Consider the following 15,986-nt stretch of genomic DNA (forward strand, 5'->3'; position numbering starts at 1 on the left):
GGAGTTAATATTAAAGAGAATAAGACCCGAAGTACACATCCACCATATTAAATGTTCTCCAGCTGTTCAGCTTTTGGATAGTGAGAAAAAAAAAGGATATTCAAAAGAACAATTGACTCATTTATTTTTATGTTTTATTATGAGCTAATACCAGGATGACATTCAAATGTCAGATGGCACAATTAAGACAGTCTTGGTAGGAATTATTCCAGCATTCCCAAAATTACAATTTAGTACACAAATGGCATCAAATGTATGTATCACTCCCACAGAGAAAAAATGATGAAATTCTGAGTATCTTATACCAGAATAGCTTCTGCATTAAATGGGAAAAGAAAAACTGCTGGTAACACAGCTGACCTATAAACCTTTTGTGATAATGACCTGCAGAACAAAATACTCCCCTATTTAACATCTAGTAAAAAAAAATATGACTTTTGTTCAAGTTTAAGATTTAATACTTTTATATGGTTAGCCAAAACAGGTATTAACCTCAGTTTTACTATATTTTTGTAATGCTACAAAAATCCTATAAAATCAAATTATAGTGATTTTTTTCAGTGATTATAATTAAAAAAGCGCAGCTCATACAAAATAAAAAAAATAAGATTCTATACTCTAATGAAAAATTTAAGACATTTTTAAATGAACAAAAGAAAGCACTTGTTAAGCTCTCCAATATTCAATGCATTCTGCACTTATCTGAAATAGCCAGACAGGAGCTAGAACTCCACTCCCCTTAGGTCATGACTAGTAATTTTGACACTACTATATATATATAGAGGATCTATGTCTGATATTTTTACAAATAAATACAGGATAAACCATATTGCATAGTGTGTGCTTGCTGTCTGAGTCACACTCCAAAAGTTTCACAGTTATGGTAGGGAATTAAACTTATAATCTATGGGATGAAACATTGACAGTACATGAAATTTACTTTTAAAAATGATAAAACTGTGTCTGTAATTAAGCAGTGAATTCAGACAAACAACTCTTGCCATTCTTGCCAGCCATACTAAACCAACTCTACTGGACAGCTATATCCAGCCAACCAAAAAGCAACTGTTAGCTGTAGCTAGGACCAAGAGAGATTTGCCTCAAAAAAAAAAAAAAAAAAGCTTTAAAGTCAGTAAACATGTTACGAAACCTATGTTAACAAGTGGCACAGAGCAGGCATTGCTCGCAGTGTTGCCTCTTTGCAAATCTGTATAATACATACACACGTGAGCACTGTGATTGTGGTTTCACAACATGTCACCAGCGGCCATATTACCAAATTAGAAATGGTAACCTTCCAGTACAATTTCTATCACTAACTTGATTTTCCTTACAAAGCTAAAAAAAAAAAAAAAAAAAAAAAAAAAAAACACCTCCAACAAAAGGCTTATCAGGAATAAAAAAGTTCTATTTTTTTTGTCCAATCATAAGTATATTTTTGTTGGTTCTTCATTAGTATCACCAAGATATCACTGAATCCTTCTGGCTTGCAAGTTTTAGAAAACAGCACTCTGATTGGATTCAGCACGTGTAGAGTTTTATGGCTTGGATCCTATGGCTCAAAAAGATTCAGTATACACAGAATAAGCAGAATCTATAAAAAATCCCTACTGTTGTGAAACGCTAGAAGTAGACTTTGCACAGTTTGACTAAAGATAATGCAACATGTGGCAGGCAAAAAATGACAGGACTTGTATGCAGTTGCATGATCATATACACACGCACACACCATACACACTCTAACTAGTGTAAAGCTCTGCAGATATTAACCCTTTCACCAGCTATGTTCATGGAAATGCTTTCTTTAAGGCAGGAAGTATTAAGTAAGGTAAAGTTACCTTTATTTTATTCTTTGTACCTGTAAGTCATTTGTACAGATTATGACAATTTCAAAAACATAAATAGTGTCCTTAGAACATGTTTCCTAAATTAAGTTGCTAAAGTTCTGACCCACTGTGGAAGACATTCACTGAAAGGCCATATAACATTTTTTTTTCCCTCATACAATCAGCGAATTTATTGCCCCAGCATAGAAAAAAAATTAGTAAATTTAGAAATGTATAATGACAGGGAACTCCCATAAGCAAAATTTTATTAAAAAAAAATTTTCCTCAAGTTCTTACCCATTGGTTACAAAAAGGTTTATTTGCTTATACTGTGTAGAACTTGCATGTGTTTCCTGTGGTAATATATCCACATCGACTGACCTTGTGTTCCGATGCACTTTTTCCTGACCTTTTATATGGGTAAGAATCTCGGTATATTCAGCTGTCTCCATCTAAGTGACTGGCATATACAAAAGTGATGTTTCCCAGTGAAATGTCTGCTGAGGACAAGGATGAAATAAGCAGGACGTGTATTTGAGCCCATGGCTTCCAGTTAAGCCTAGAACATAGCAGCACTGTGATTTGATTAGATCCATTTGTCTTTGCAGGAACAGGTATTTCAGCTGGGTAAGCAAGTGAAACAGTTCTTTCCCACCCCGCATTGCCAAGCTGGTAATTGAGTAATTTGCTTATTGATTTTTTGTTTCATGAGGAGAATCAGAACTAGAGCCTTTGCTTTCTTCACAGCAACCAATTATTTTGCAGTTTAATTTTGGGATACTTTCCATAATGAGCTGAATCAAAAAAATCTATTTGAAAAATATATATTTTTTCTTATATATATAAAAAAACTCATTAGGTTTTGAATGTGAAATACCAATTAATTTTATCTCTCATCTTTGATTCCACCCCATTGCAGGAAACAGCTTAACCAAGCTTGCATGCTAATTATTCCTCAGACGCAAGCATATAGGCATTTCATACTTTGCCTAGTGAAAGGGCTAACCCTCCTTGACACATTCACAACTAGACCAGTGATTCTGAAGCAACATCCTGACCCTTAATACTGTCAGTTTCAAGCTACCAAGCTGAAAAATCCTTGATAAGGTGAGAAGATGTCACTGCGAATCAGTTAGATGATGTGCCTAGAGTTCTGCAATACCATTTTCTAAAGTTTTTTATGCACCATTGATTGACAGAAAAAAAAATCCATTTTTCTTTGCTTTCCAAGTCGCTCTGTGCAAGGACTGACTCTTTGATACTGTCACTTTTTAAAAGTAAACCATGCAAGCCCTCATATTTCAACTTCAAGGGGCTTATGTCCATTCTTTGTTTTCCACCTTCAAAGGCTTAAAAAATTGTGTTGTCATAGATTCATGCGCAAGTGCTCTGGTCGTTTGGAAATCATGGGAAAAGCTTGTTTTTTATATGGCCCAGAGTTTGGTTGCCGGATTGGAAGTGGTGCTGAGGCCTCTCCACAGACTGTCACATCCATTTGTTCTATTCCACTTGTCTCCATTGGATATTCCACAGGTGTCTGAGTATTTGATGCGCTGGCAGAAGCACCTCTTCCCCAAAATTCCCCAGGGGAAAACTTTACAGGGCTTTAAAACAAGAAATATAAAAATCAGAGGTGAAGATACACACAGCACAAAGGTATGTCCTTCATTCTGCAAGCAGCCGAAATGAAATGTCTGTTGAGAAGTATTTACTTCTTCCTTCCACTTCCAGAAGTTTGAGAGTTTTCAAGTCTATAATCTACTGTGGCCTCTTGTAAAGTAAAATTCTCTCATTTGATTTATTGGGATTTATTTCTAGACAACTGCAGAATTTTCTATACTAAAATGATCCTTGAGCAGCACATAAGCACTTTGGATGTTCTGAAAGTTTTACAGGAACAGTGTACCAAAGTCATCAGACTGTGAGGCTGTACCAGTTTTGCATAGCTGGCAATTAGTACTTCCTGTGCTGCCAAACACCATAAATTTATCTCTAATAATATGTTTTGTAAAGTAACACTTTAATGGAAGTGATGGGGTTTACTTAGAAGAAAGGCCATATTTTTAACTACTTGCCAAAAAAGCGTATTACCAAAAAAAAAAAAAAAAGGAAAGAAAAAAAGAAGTACCTGACTGGTGTCCTAGGGCTACCTATGAATCTGCGAGGTGATCGAATTTTTGGTTCAAAAGAAAATTTCTCTTTTACACTTTCAAGTACAGATGGAGCCACGTATGTAAAACCCTGCAAAACAGGAATGAGTGCTCTGTAACATACATGCAAGATTTACATTTCTGATCACTTGCACAGTTATTACTATCATGAAATGAAAATTATAAAAATGGCAGTAACTGTAGACACATGAACTTCTACTCGCTTCCTGAAGCAAACAGCAGGACTTTAGGGAATTCCTTACTTGGATGCCTGCTCACCCAGTATTTCTACTCAGATCACAGATTCACAGAAGCATGCTCCAATTAACTAATTGTGATGTATGGAATGGACTGTCCCTGTGTCTATGAAAACAATCCCATCCCCACAATTCTTAGTGCGATTTCAAATTAGAACACTGACATTTCAGAAAGTAAGCAATGTTTGTTGGCTGTGAGTTTTAGGTTATCTATTATTTCAAAAAATGTCTGAAACAATCAAACTAAAGTATATAAAGTCCGCAAACATTGCAAACCTGTTGCAGTATATGTATTTAAAACTACGATAGTTTGCTTCAAGTATCAGATGGTAAAATTCTACAGAATTAAATTACCTGAAATGCCCTACTGTTTCGAAGTAACACTACATAACTCTCCGCAGTCACCGAACACTTGTCTGGCTCACTTACCAGAAAGACCTGGTTGGCACTTTCACTGAGAGTAGAGTCATCTGGGCTATCAACAGGTGTCTGACGTGTAAACTTTGAATCAAACTGGCTCACATCCTCTTCAGATTGCTTTGCAAAAACAAAATGATTAAGGGTTTATATTACAGATATCAACCAAATGGCTTAGCGGTGATCAGTGTAGCCTCTGGATGGAGTTCATTCCATAGGTTTTTGGCAGAGCTCTGCTGTAGTAAAACCCTGGAGTGGTGTCGGAATCCTGTCGCTGCCAGTGGGAGGTCACTATGGGCACTGACACTGAGAAATAAAGGCAAGGGGGAGGGGCAAAAATTATGGATCAAAAAGGAACACAAATTAAAAAGATGCCTTTAAAAAATGTCAAATTACAAACAAAAACTTTTAGAAATACAATGCCAGTTTCTTGCAAGTTTAACCCTGGTCACAACCAGTATAGAACAATTGCAATTATTAGTTTCTGGAAGTCTCTCTCCAGATAATTTCATCCCATTTTTGCAGATAGAGAAGTGTTTATACTGTAAGGGATGAATGACAACTGTGAAATAAAGGGCTATGAAGAATATTCTTTAATTTAGTTGAACAGACATCATTCCAAGATCCCTCTCTCACTCCTCAAGTGTTACTGAAAAGGCAGATAAGTATGTGATTTGTGGAGACCTTCATGCAACCATGGAAGTGTAATTTTAAAAACCACCTGGTTAGTAACAACAACTTGCATAAAATTTCTTAATAACAGACAAGAAAGCTATCTTCAGATACTTGGTTTGGAAATAGTAGTCTTTCATGTCATTCTGGATTTCATTCAAAAAAGGAGAGGACAAAAGGCCTGGAGTCCCCATACTAGAGTATACCCAACATTAGTGATGCATAAGTCAGTTCAAAGTGAGATTTTTAGTAGTCAGTAAACAGGGGTACCTATGCCCTTGCTGCTGTGGCTAATCGGACCCAGAAAAAAAAAAAAAAGACATGTCATGTAATCAAAATATAAATTAGATAAATTAGGATAATACAGGGTTATTCATGACATCTTTGGTTTGAGGTGAACTTTAATTACTGTCTAAATGTACTAGACGCAGTATAAATATTAATAAGCAAACATCCAAAATACTTAATTACATGACTTCATTTACTTCTGCCTAGCAACTATCATCTTACTTACTATATAATGTTTAGAAGAAATTCAGAAATAACTGCACTTCCAAGACTGATTAATCTACAGCTTAGAAGCAGGAGGAATTAAAACTGAAGTAGAACTTTCTTCCTTCAGGAGCCTGAACAGATGGATAAATTAGCTCTTAGCTGATGTTGCCACCTTCTCACATAAGCAAGATTATATTCCAGTGACAGCTGAATACCATGACTGTAGAATAAGACAGAAAAGCATGAAGGAATGTTTTTGTTTCTTAAATGTTGATATAGCATCTCAGAAAGAAAAAAAAAAAAAGAAATCTGCACTTAAACTAGTTTCTCCCTTTAATTTGAAAAGGGTCAATCTGAGAACCAGTAGCCTAAGGTGATACATTTAAGTTTTAAAGTTAACAGAAAGCAATGGTATTCTGGTTTGTAAGAGTGAATGTTTCTGAGTTTCAGATACCACATTGTTTAAGACCTTTTCTAAAGGTATAGGAGGAATATCTCACAGTACTCTTGAGTACATACCAATAAGGGTTTAAAAGGAGGTTCCACCTTTCGTGCCAACAGCTCATCCCAGTTAATGTGTCTGAAGAACGGGTGAGCCTAGAAAAGTTAGCAATAGCACAGTCATGCACCAGCCTTCTGAGTAAAAATTGCAGAAATTTAAGATTAAAAAGTTAAGATCTAGATTTTATCTTAGGGTAAGATCTTCCAGAAATAAGATACAACTGTTTTTGTTAAATGTTACTGTTAAAGCAAATTAAAACAAGACCAAGAATTAATAAGCATGTTCTTTTCAGACCCTCCCTGTGGTGTCTTTCCGAAATCACAGATAGGCACAGCATAATATATCCTGCAACATTACGTCAGATTAGCTGGAAGACGTGAAAATTGACACCATACCTCCTAGTCAGACAACATATGTCCCTATCACGTTTTCCTTGAAAGCATTAGAAAAAGACAGTTGACATGCTAAACACGTCAACATTTTTCAACTTTAAATGTTAGATACCTGAAAATAATGATGAAACACTTTATTAATGACAACTTATCAGAACTGTGGAATGACTCTATAGTAGGTTAATCTCACCACAGAAAGTCAAGCTGGAAGAAATAGGAACTAGGCTTTTGCTTAAGATTTCACTGTGTAACATTTAAAGCCAATTAGTTACACTTATCCCCTGAGAGCTGTACTAAATGTAAGGGCTGGCGGGTTTTTCATCAGATTCCTAGAGTAACATCACTTACATGGTTGACTGTCAAATTCAGAATTGTGAAACTAGTAAAAAAGATCTACTGGAAGACAGAACTAAAGAAGGAAAGTTATTTTCCAAATCTCAAATTATCTAATAGGCAGACAACTGCTCTTTTGTTAAACTTCAAAGATCTCATGTTTCAATCACTTGTCATGCAGAGTTGCTTTTTTGCTCGTTACACTTCAAGACAGAAACATTCTCTTCTCCGATGTACCTACTAAGCTACTGTATATTTTCAGTGAGGTAATTTAAGAATTCTTGAGTTAGCAAAAGTTACCTGAACTTCTCCAGCATCTCCAGGACCAGCTCCTAGACGTGAGGCAGCATTTCTTTTTAGCAGCTTAATGAGAAATAACATCCCAAATTAGTTATGCCATTATGATTAGACTAGTCCTGACACAAATCATTGTGAATGTGTACCATGCAGAATGAATATGGAACAATCAGAAAATCTGCATTCATCAGAAAATCGTATTTTCAAGGAAAATCACTTTCTGTGCCACACAAAACCAAGACTGACTTAGTAGTCAAAACAAGCATGGATTGAATAGCCACAGTGGTATCATTATATTCCTATTTTCTACATACTTGTGTAGTACTGACATTTGTTAAAATTGTACCTTTTTAAGCAGATCTCTGGCTTCTTGTGTGAGGTAGGGAGGCAAGTTGAGTTTACACTTGAGAATCTTGTCAATTGTTTTCTTTCTGTTCTCCCCAGTGAAAGGAGGCTAGAAAGCACCATTGTAATGGAAGGAAAAATACGATTTGTTTAGGTCTCTAATTTGTGCACACAGAACTCATTTCAGTAATTTATAAAGCAGATAAAATTACTGCAAATGGGACTTCCAGCTAATTGTTTGGATGAGAGCAGTTCATGACTGTAGTCAAAGTATAGCCATATTTTAGTTATATTTCTTATTTGCAGCCTCTACAGTTATATACATATTTATACATGCAATTGAATTAGAATATGCATAACTTCAAAAGCTATAAAGAGAAATACATGCAATTATAACTGTGCACCTACTGCTCCAGTCAGCATGTCATACATTAATGCCCCCAAACTCCACCAGTCCACAGCACGATTATGCCCACTCCTCATCAAGATTTCAGGGGCCCTATAATAAGAAAAATTGAAAATATGAAAGTATTTTAACAAGCTTAACTAATTCTGCTCACTGCTCATTTTCAAGTAAAATTTCCATGACTGAACATATGAACAACCAGTTAAAAAAGGCAAAATTTAACCACTACCCCCAGCCCACAGTAATACTTCTACGTTTCATCTGGCAGCTCACATGTATTCAATTGTTCCACAGAATGTGTGTGTGACTGTTCCGTCATGAATAGATTCTTTACATAATCCGAAGTCAGTCAATTTTACATGACCTGAAATCAAATAAATAATATTTAAGAACACAAATGCTACTATTCTGACATATATATAAGATACATTAAAAAATATTGTTAACATCACTATGCTATAACTCTGAACTACCTCAATTGTCTGAGGAAGCAATTCAGTTCTAAACCAGAATGAGGTAATCACCCATAAAAATAAAGAATAAGTTGTTTAGTATAACATGAAAATCCTGTATGGTACAGATTGCCAGGCTAAGTCAGTGTCATACAGTCAAAGTAACTGTGCATTCAGGAATTGCTGCTAAAGTGTCAACAGCTCCATCAGTCATATCATCTGCAGATTATTTGGCATCCTACCTAATTCATCCCTTCCTAGCTAATGTCTTCAGTTATCCCTGTTACTGAAGTGTCAGTAGAGGTGCAATGGAGACACAGATCTTTAAATAGTTTAAAATGAACCAGTAGAATTATGCTCAAATAAATTTCAGAGATGCAGAAGTAGCAAAGCAACCATTCAAAAAGTGCCTGGGTCTATATACATAGAACTTGGAGCGTGCTGGATCCTCTCCATTAAATCTGAGGAAGCTACGTCTAAAAGCAAGCAATTAGCTTTGGCAGTTACACAGTTATATCAGGAGTGATAACGAACACGCCATTGTTACAAAGAAATTCTTGTAAGAATGAAGTGTTGTGACCTTTAAAGAATTACTTTCAAAAGACCGACAGTGTAACTATTATTACAATTTTACCTTGATGATTAAGCATGATATTTTCTGGCTTCAGGTCACGATAGATGATTCCTTTTTGATGCAAGTGCCCCAGTGCCATTGAGATTTCTGCCAAGTAAAAGCTGGAAGAGAACACATGCCACACAATTAGATACATTCAATCATGGGAAGCATCTTAAGCACTAAGGCTACTATGTACACAGCAATGATTCCTTGAAAGTATCATTAGAAGTGTTGGAGAGAATAAGCTAGAGAAACAATGATGCCTTTGAGGTTTGTTTGCCAAAGGGCACAGACAGTCCAATTGAACTACAAAATTACACCATTAGCATTAGGTTTATCTGCTCGGTAGCTACTTTATTATCTATTTGAAGGAATCTGAATTTACCAGTTACTGCTTAAAACATGCTTCAGTCTGCATCTAGACGTCAAAGCTGAAAAAAAAAACCTGAAGCTAAGAGTGCAACTGGCAGCACCCTGAGTGCTATCAGTGGAGCGGTACTACAGCCTCATACGCACTTCAAAGCTTTTCTAAGACATTATCAGCATGTGCTGTGGGAAGATACAACCATATTTAGTTGCGTGAAACCTAATCAAAAAGAGGTAACTTCAGCTTGTTTATATGTAAAATATCACTACTCAAAAGGCTAATTCTCATTCATTAGAATAATTACCTTTATCACTTCACATATCTGATCACTAGGAGAACACAGACTCGATAGTAATTTGTCAGTAATTGGCTGGTAAAATTGCACATGGATCAAAACCACAAGCGGATTCAGAGCAAGTCTTTCAGTCTTTTCCCCACATCCTTTACCACAGCCCTGTGGAATGCAGCCACACTCAGCAACCAGCAGCAGACCCTCTCTGGCAGTAAGACTGTAGTTCTGCCAGCACAAACTGGTAAGCACAGAACACACACATCTTCCCAAAGCCCAGTTAATTGCTGTTTTCTCTAGACGATGAAATGAATGAGTAGTTAGAGTTCTCCCAAGTTAGAACGAACAATTTAAGCACTCAAAAAAACCCTATTAGTTTACCAAAATAGTTTCACTTACCAAGCTGTGTCTTCCATAAATATCCCTTCTCTCTCTAACTGCATAAATAGTTCTCCTCCTGTCATGAGAAAAGTTAGAAGTTAGAATACTCTATTAAAGTGCATTCTATTATTTTAGTCAGGGAAAAAACTGTTTTCCAGGAAAACTATTAAAAACAGTTAATCTATACTGCTCTACAAAGAGTTGTTTCACATAAAATGACGACAAATTCTAGGTATTCTTAATGCTAGCCTACTGTACATTTTTAAGATGTGATGCCAATAGTTAGTTGCCCTTTTATTTATCATTAGAAACCCAAGTTCTAGGTTACCTAAGATACCAAGAATAAGGTAACAGAACTTCATATACTGACCACTGAGATACTCAAGGATGAGGTAGAGTTTTCCACCAGTCTGAAAGGCATAAATTAAGTCTACAATGAAGGGATGTTTCACTTCCTCCAATATATTCCGCTCCGCTTTTGTATGAGCTGTATCTTTTGCATTCCTTACAATCATTGCCTACAAAAAGCAAGTGAGTACAAGAACAAGTGTGTAAGTACAAAAACACACTAAACAATTCAGACTTTTATATTTAGCTTCATTCTGAGTTTACTAAATCACAACACTATATGTGAGTCAAAAACAGGATAAAAATTTCCCCATATCAACATAACATGACAGGTTTCTTGCCAAAGTTTAATTCTTTATTTATTTAAAAGTCAGAGAATACTTTAGATTGGAAGGAATCTTTTGAAGTATTTAAATTCTCCACTAAGAATTTAACAGGGTAAGCAATTTAGTTAGATTAATTATAATTTCAGCTATTTCTCTGTAGCAACTGTACATATCAGATAAAGACTGATTTCAGGTATATTAAATAATTATATAACTGTAACAGCTAAACATTCACGTTACCTTTTTAAGAACTTTCATGGCAAAAATCTTCCCAGTATTTGCTCCAGTTACTTTTCGTACTTGAAATACCTACACAACACCGATACAGAAATTACCAGTTATTATTATTATGAACTGCATTAGCTGTCAAAAGTTAAAAACAAAGTTCTCGAAAACAGATACAAGGTCATCTGCAAACTGCAAAGCTGCCTGATGGAGAAGAGCTAATTATCTGAACCTGAACTACTTTGGAATACTTTGTACTGCCCCCAGCTGGTGAGGCCCTGCCACTGACCATGGTCCCAAGACCCCAACCTTGGCAGCCCTGAGGTTACCTTCAGGGAGGGTGAACTTTTCAGAATACAGGGTGGTAAGACTAGACCTCACCAAAGGCAGCAGGTGAGTACTTTGTCTGACTTCAGTATAACAGATTTATTCTTGCAGAAAAGAGTTCCTTACCTTTCCATAGCCACCTTTGCCAAGTACGCGTAGTAACTCAAAGCACTCGGGTCGGATCTTTTCTGGACCTCTGTTTACACTAGTTTCTGAAATCTCAAATTTTTCGCAATGTTCCATGCCACTGGATAAAACCGAAACAAGAATATAAGACTACCCAATACTTTAAAATAATCAAGAGATAGTAATCAAGCAAATTACTTACTGCAAAACTTAGAGTATAACTGACATAACTGAATGGCTGCTTTGGAGATCTGGAGAATTCTTAGCATCAGAAATTGTATTTAGATGTGTGCAAAGCAGTAAGTTGCAACTTGCACAAAAAAAAAGACCATTCCTTCATTTTAATGCATAATAAATCTTTGTGTTATACCAGAATTAAGTTTGAAGGACCACAGCCTCAAACTGACTTAGGTATTTTCACAAGATCTACAGGGCTATAGTGTGTTTTAAATCACATTCAATAGTACCAGCGGTCACGGTAAGACTTCTGTAACATAAATAACATGCAGAAAAAGCTGGAACAAAAAAAGTCTCACTACTCTGAACATGCCACAAAAGAAGACTGGACCATAAATTAATGATGCTTCAAAATCACATATTTCTGGAAAAACACAGAGCAAGGCCAACACATTGACCCCACTGAAGTAAATGTAACTGAACTGTTTTAACTGTCACTGCCCTCTTCTTACAAGGGACACTGAAAACAATCTGGAAATCTATACATGAAGTCAGCTAAGTGGTAGCTGTCTCATGAACTTTAAATCAGAACTTCTGAACTCTTGTCTGCTTCAGACTGCTACGCAAACATGCACTGTAACCTTTATAAAACTGACAGAACATACAGTGTTCTGCAAACAGTGCACTACATTCATAGCGCAAGTATTAGTCATATCCAATAGGTGTGTTAGGAGAAACAAGGATTAAACACAACAGCAGGTTTTGCCAGAATTTTTTTTTATTATTGTTGTTTTATTTCAAGATACAATTCACAAATTTTAGTGTTAAGAAACAACTAGAAACAACTCGAACAAGAATGACAGGATTTTCTGTTCAACTTAACAATGTAATAAAAGTAGAGATCATATACAGTTGGCATGAATAGTACAGAACATTTCCTAGCAGCAACTTACAGGTCATATTGGCCAACTCCTCCATGGTCCATGCTCTCGCTTAATTGACCCTGGGGACGGGAGGAGTAGAAGCAAGATTAATTACAACATAAGAAACACAGCAGAGTGAAAAATAGATGTACTGATGTATATGACAACTTCTTCACATATATATAATTTAATTTCTTATATATGTGTGTATATATATAATTAGACAAGTTTAAATGTCATAAATAATGAGTTACCAGCAGAAGATAACAAATCTACGAAATCCTGTGCAAGAGTTGCAGAACTTCAACATATCTCAGAAAAATGACACAGGGAAACACTGGTTTACCTGACTGAATTATCACCCAATTATATATTAGAAGTAACAATTTCATCCCCTAAGTGAACCCTAAAAATGTTAAGGCATCGCATTATTATTATTTTATTATTATTTACAGTTGCTCTTCCGTCGGAATTTTAAATACCTCCTTCAGTTCTATGCAAATTAGAACCACAGTAAAGCCTGAACTGATGAACTGGGATTCACATGAACTAGAAGCAAATAATGAACCAAGGCAGCTTTATTATTCTATATTGATAATAATCAAATCCCAATAGTGATGAAAAAATTAAGGTTGACTCTGGTGTTAAACACCTTTTCTGACCAATAATCATTCAGACAGATTAATGCATAAATACTAGCAAAGAAGGCTCTAGCAGTTCAGCACCAGGACAAGTCACCATCAAGGAATGCAGCTCAATTTCGAAGAGATATTTTCTTCGAAGAATTTTCAACTTGATCCCTTATGCACGAGAATGCCTTCCTCTAATTATGGCTCTAGATGGCAAAAGAAGCGCAAACCAGGCAGACAGCTGGAATGCACACAAATAGAATTGAATGGGCAAGCTTCTAGTAAGCTTTAGACTATAGTTTACAGTTTTAGATTTATAAATACGCACACAAATAGAGACCACAAGTTAGCGAGAAACAGCCTGGAATCTACAGACTGAATACAGATATTATAACGAGTGACTTGGGTAATTCAGGGAAGCAGAAAAAAAAAAAAAGATTTGCAAATAGCAGACCAAGATATGGAGTGTATGTTAAGATATCTGGTTAGACTTTTGGCTTATAAAATCATATTATAAGCTTTCCCTTGCTTCCAAATCATTTGACCAACAAAGCTTACTGAGGCTGCTGTATTTTCTGGGTGGGGGGTAGTCTAGAGGGGAATTTAACTCCTGGTGCCACCTACAAGCAATCGCCAAGTCCAAAAGTTCAAGTCTGTTTCCAGGTCAGAGATATGCTAGCTCCCGTCCTCTCGATACCATTTATTATAGAAATCCAGCCAACTGACATCTGTTTCACAATAAAACCTGCTAAAGCTGCCCTTGACCCTACCGTTAGACAACAACAAACACAGAGAATAAACACCCATCACGTTCCCAGAACAACTTCTCTTCCCAAGTTACCCAAAGGTTCTGGCAAAGCCTGTACAGATTGTGCTTGCTGCTGTCAACTATGGTTTTCCTTCTCAGTATTAACATGAACAAAATTTACTTTTTTTACTTTATTTTACTTTTACTTTTTACTCAACTATTTTCAGGATTTCTTCTTGTTTCAAAACCAAAAAACACGACAGCATTCCAGCTGTGATGCTAGAGGCCCTTTAGTTTGTACTTATTGTTTCATTTATTACAAGCTATAAAATAAAGGTGGTTTTTTCACCATAATAATTTGTGCAAACAGCTGTACATTTTATGAGTTAACACTCCATTTAATTGATTCTTCAGGTTTTCAACAGCCATACCTCCTTAAAACTACAACTGCTCTGTTCTGGATGCTACTAGGCTCACAGCATTCAGGCGGTGCTGTGGTCCAGCACCACTGAGATTAGACAAAACACCACAGGCTTTACATCTTGCTCACTTTCAGTTTAATGATCTCAGTTGCTCTGGCTGCAACCTCTTCCTGATGCTTATAACAGTTTTTCCCTTACACTTTCCTGAAACACTTCCCTTTCTTTCCTGCTCTGCTGTTCCCTACATGTCAGTCCTGTTGTAACATCAGGTCCATTCGAATCTTCACTTAATTTAACCCAGGAACCACATCATGTTGCCACCGTACATTCACATTCACAGAAACTGCCAGAAATATTTCAGTCATGCCATCTTTTTCAAAATCCACAATAACTAATAAAACATTTAAATCATCTCTCATGACTGAATTATTAGAACGTGAGAGAAAAAAAATTAAACTTTCTTGCCTTCCCCTTAGAACCTGCCCTTGGCAGCAATAGCGGTGTGATGCAATAGACATTTTTAAAGCCAGACGCTCTATTGATTACTGAGGTGACAAACAGTGCTTTTCCTGCAATCTTGAGGCCTGTTCATGCCTGCAGCTGTCAAACACCTCCACAGCTTACGTGCGGTGTGGGAATTCCAGCTGTGACAGCGGGCATCCCAGAGACTCTGAGCAGTGTTTTAACAGCATAAAATAAACGTGGCTGCAGTTCAAGCATCTAATATAGAAAACAATTATTGATAACTCTTTTTTAGTACCACAGCTGCTTAATGGAGATGCTGCAGTAAGACTGCTGAAGTTTTGACATAACCCACGGAGCTGGTACAGGGCGGCAGGCTGGAGATCACAAGGTGACCCGGGGACGCCGGCCGACCCGCAGACGTGAGGCAGCGCTGCAAAGCTCCGCTTTTAATTCTGGCGCCAGAGCAGCGCCTTCACACAGCCCCACACAGCCCGGCGGCCCCGCGTTGGCGCTAGAACGAGGCACGGCGAATAAAAAACAAACCCAGCGCCGCGACAGCCGGGCCGGGGAGCGCGGAGCTGTCCCTGGGGAGGGGCCGCGGGCAGCGCCAGGCGGTGGCGGCCGGGGCAGGGCGGGCGCGGGGCCCTCACGGCCGCGGCCTCGCCCTCCCCGGCCCGGCCCCGCCTCAGCCGCGCTCCCCTCAGCGCCGGCCCCGGCCGGGCGGGAAGGCCCCGGGAGCCCCGGCCCCAGCCCCGGCCCCAGCCCCAGGCCCCGGCCCCGGCCCCGGCCCCGCCGCTCCCCTCAGCGCCCGCCCCGCGCCGCCGGCCCGCGCCCGCCGCTCTCACCCCCTCCTCCAGCTCCTCGTCCGAGCCCGCGTCCTCGGGCTGGTCCAGGTCGATGTCGAACACGCCCGCCATGGCGCCGCCGCCGCCCCCTTCCCGGCTGCGCTGCGTGCCCGGGGCCTGCGCCGCCTCATGGGCCCGCACCCCCCAACTCCGCCACGGCCGCCATCGCCGGCTGCCCGGCCGCGCTGCGCATGCGCCCCGCCGCGCCGAGCATGCGCGGAAAGGGAC

General features: G+C 38.2%; 1 protein-coding gene across 2 annotated transcripts in view; it reads right to left on the reverse strand.

Annotated features, from left to right (window-relative positions):
• Positions 1-117: 117 nt before the first annotated feature.
• RPS6KB1 (ribosomal protein S6 kinase B1) overlaps positions 118-15,986 on the reverse strand; it is a 48,980-nt gene continuing 33,111 nt past the window's right edge. The window contains exons 1-15 of one of the 2 annotated variants that reach the window (XM_027471787.3): positions 15,759-15,981; positions 12,680-12,729; positions 11,550-11,670; positions 11,112-11,180; positions 10,568-10,715; positions 10,216-10,273; positions 9,179-9,279; positions 8,366-8,456; positions 8,095-8,185; positions 7,688-7,795; positions 7,345-7,407; positions 6,337-6,414; positions 4,663-4,770; positions 3,955-4,067; positions 118-3,430 (exon numbers count right to left, since the gene is read on the reverse strand). In XM_027471787.3, coding sequence (XP_027327588.3) covers positions 3,193-3,430; positions 3,955-4,067; positions 4,663-4,770; positions 6,337-6,414; positions 7,345-7,407; positions 7,688-7,795; positions 8,095-8,185; positions 8,366-8,456; positions 9,179-9,279; positions 10,216-10,273; positions 10,568-10,715; positions 11,112-11,180; positions 11,550-11,670; positions 12,680-12,729; positions 15,759-15,830 — 1,509 coding nt within the window. In that variant the 5' untranslated portion in view covers positions 15,831-15,981 and the 3' untranslated portion in view covers positions 118-3,192. Of the gene's footprint in view, positions 3,431-3,954; positions 4,068-4,662; positions 4,771-6,336; positions 6,415-7,344; positions 7,408-7,687; positions 7,796-8,094; positions 8,186-8,365; positions 8,457-9,178; positions 9,280-10,215; positions 10,274-10,567; positions 10,716-11,111; positions 11,181-11,549; positions 11,671-12,679; positions 12,730-15,758; positions 15,982-15,986 lie in introns of those variants that run through there. The other variant, XM_038165785.2, reaches the window with a different exon arrangement.

This window comes from Anas platyrhynchos, chromosome 20 (genome assembly GCF_047663525.1).
Source record: "Anas platyrhynchos isolate ZD024472 breed Pekin duck chromosome 20, IASCAAS_PekinDuck_T2T, whole genome shotgun sequence".
Lineage (NCBI taxonomy): Eukaryota > Metazoa > Chordata > Aves > Anseriformes > Anatidae > Anas > Anas platyrhynchos.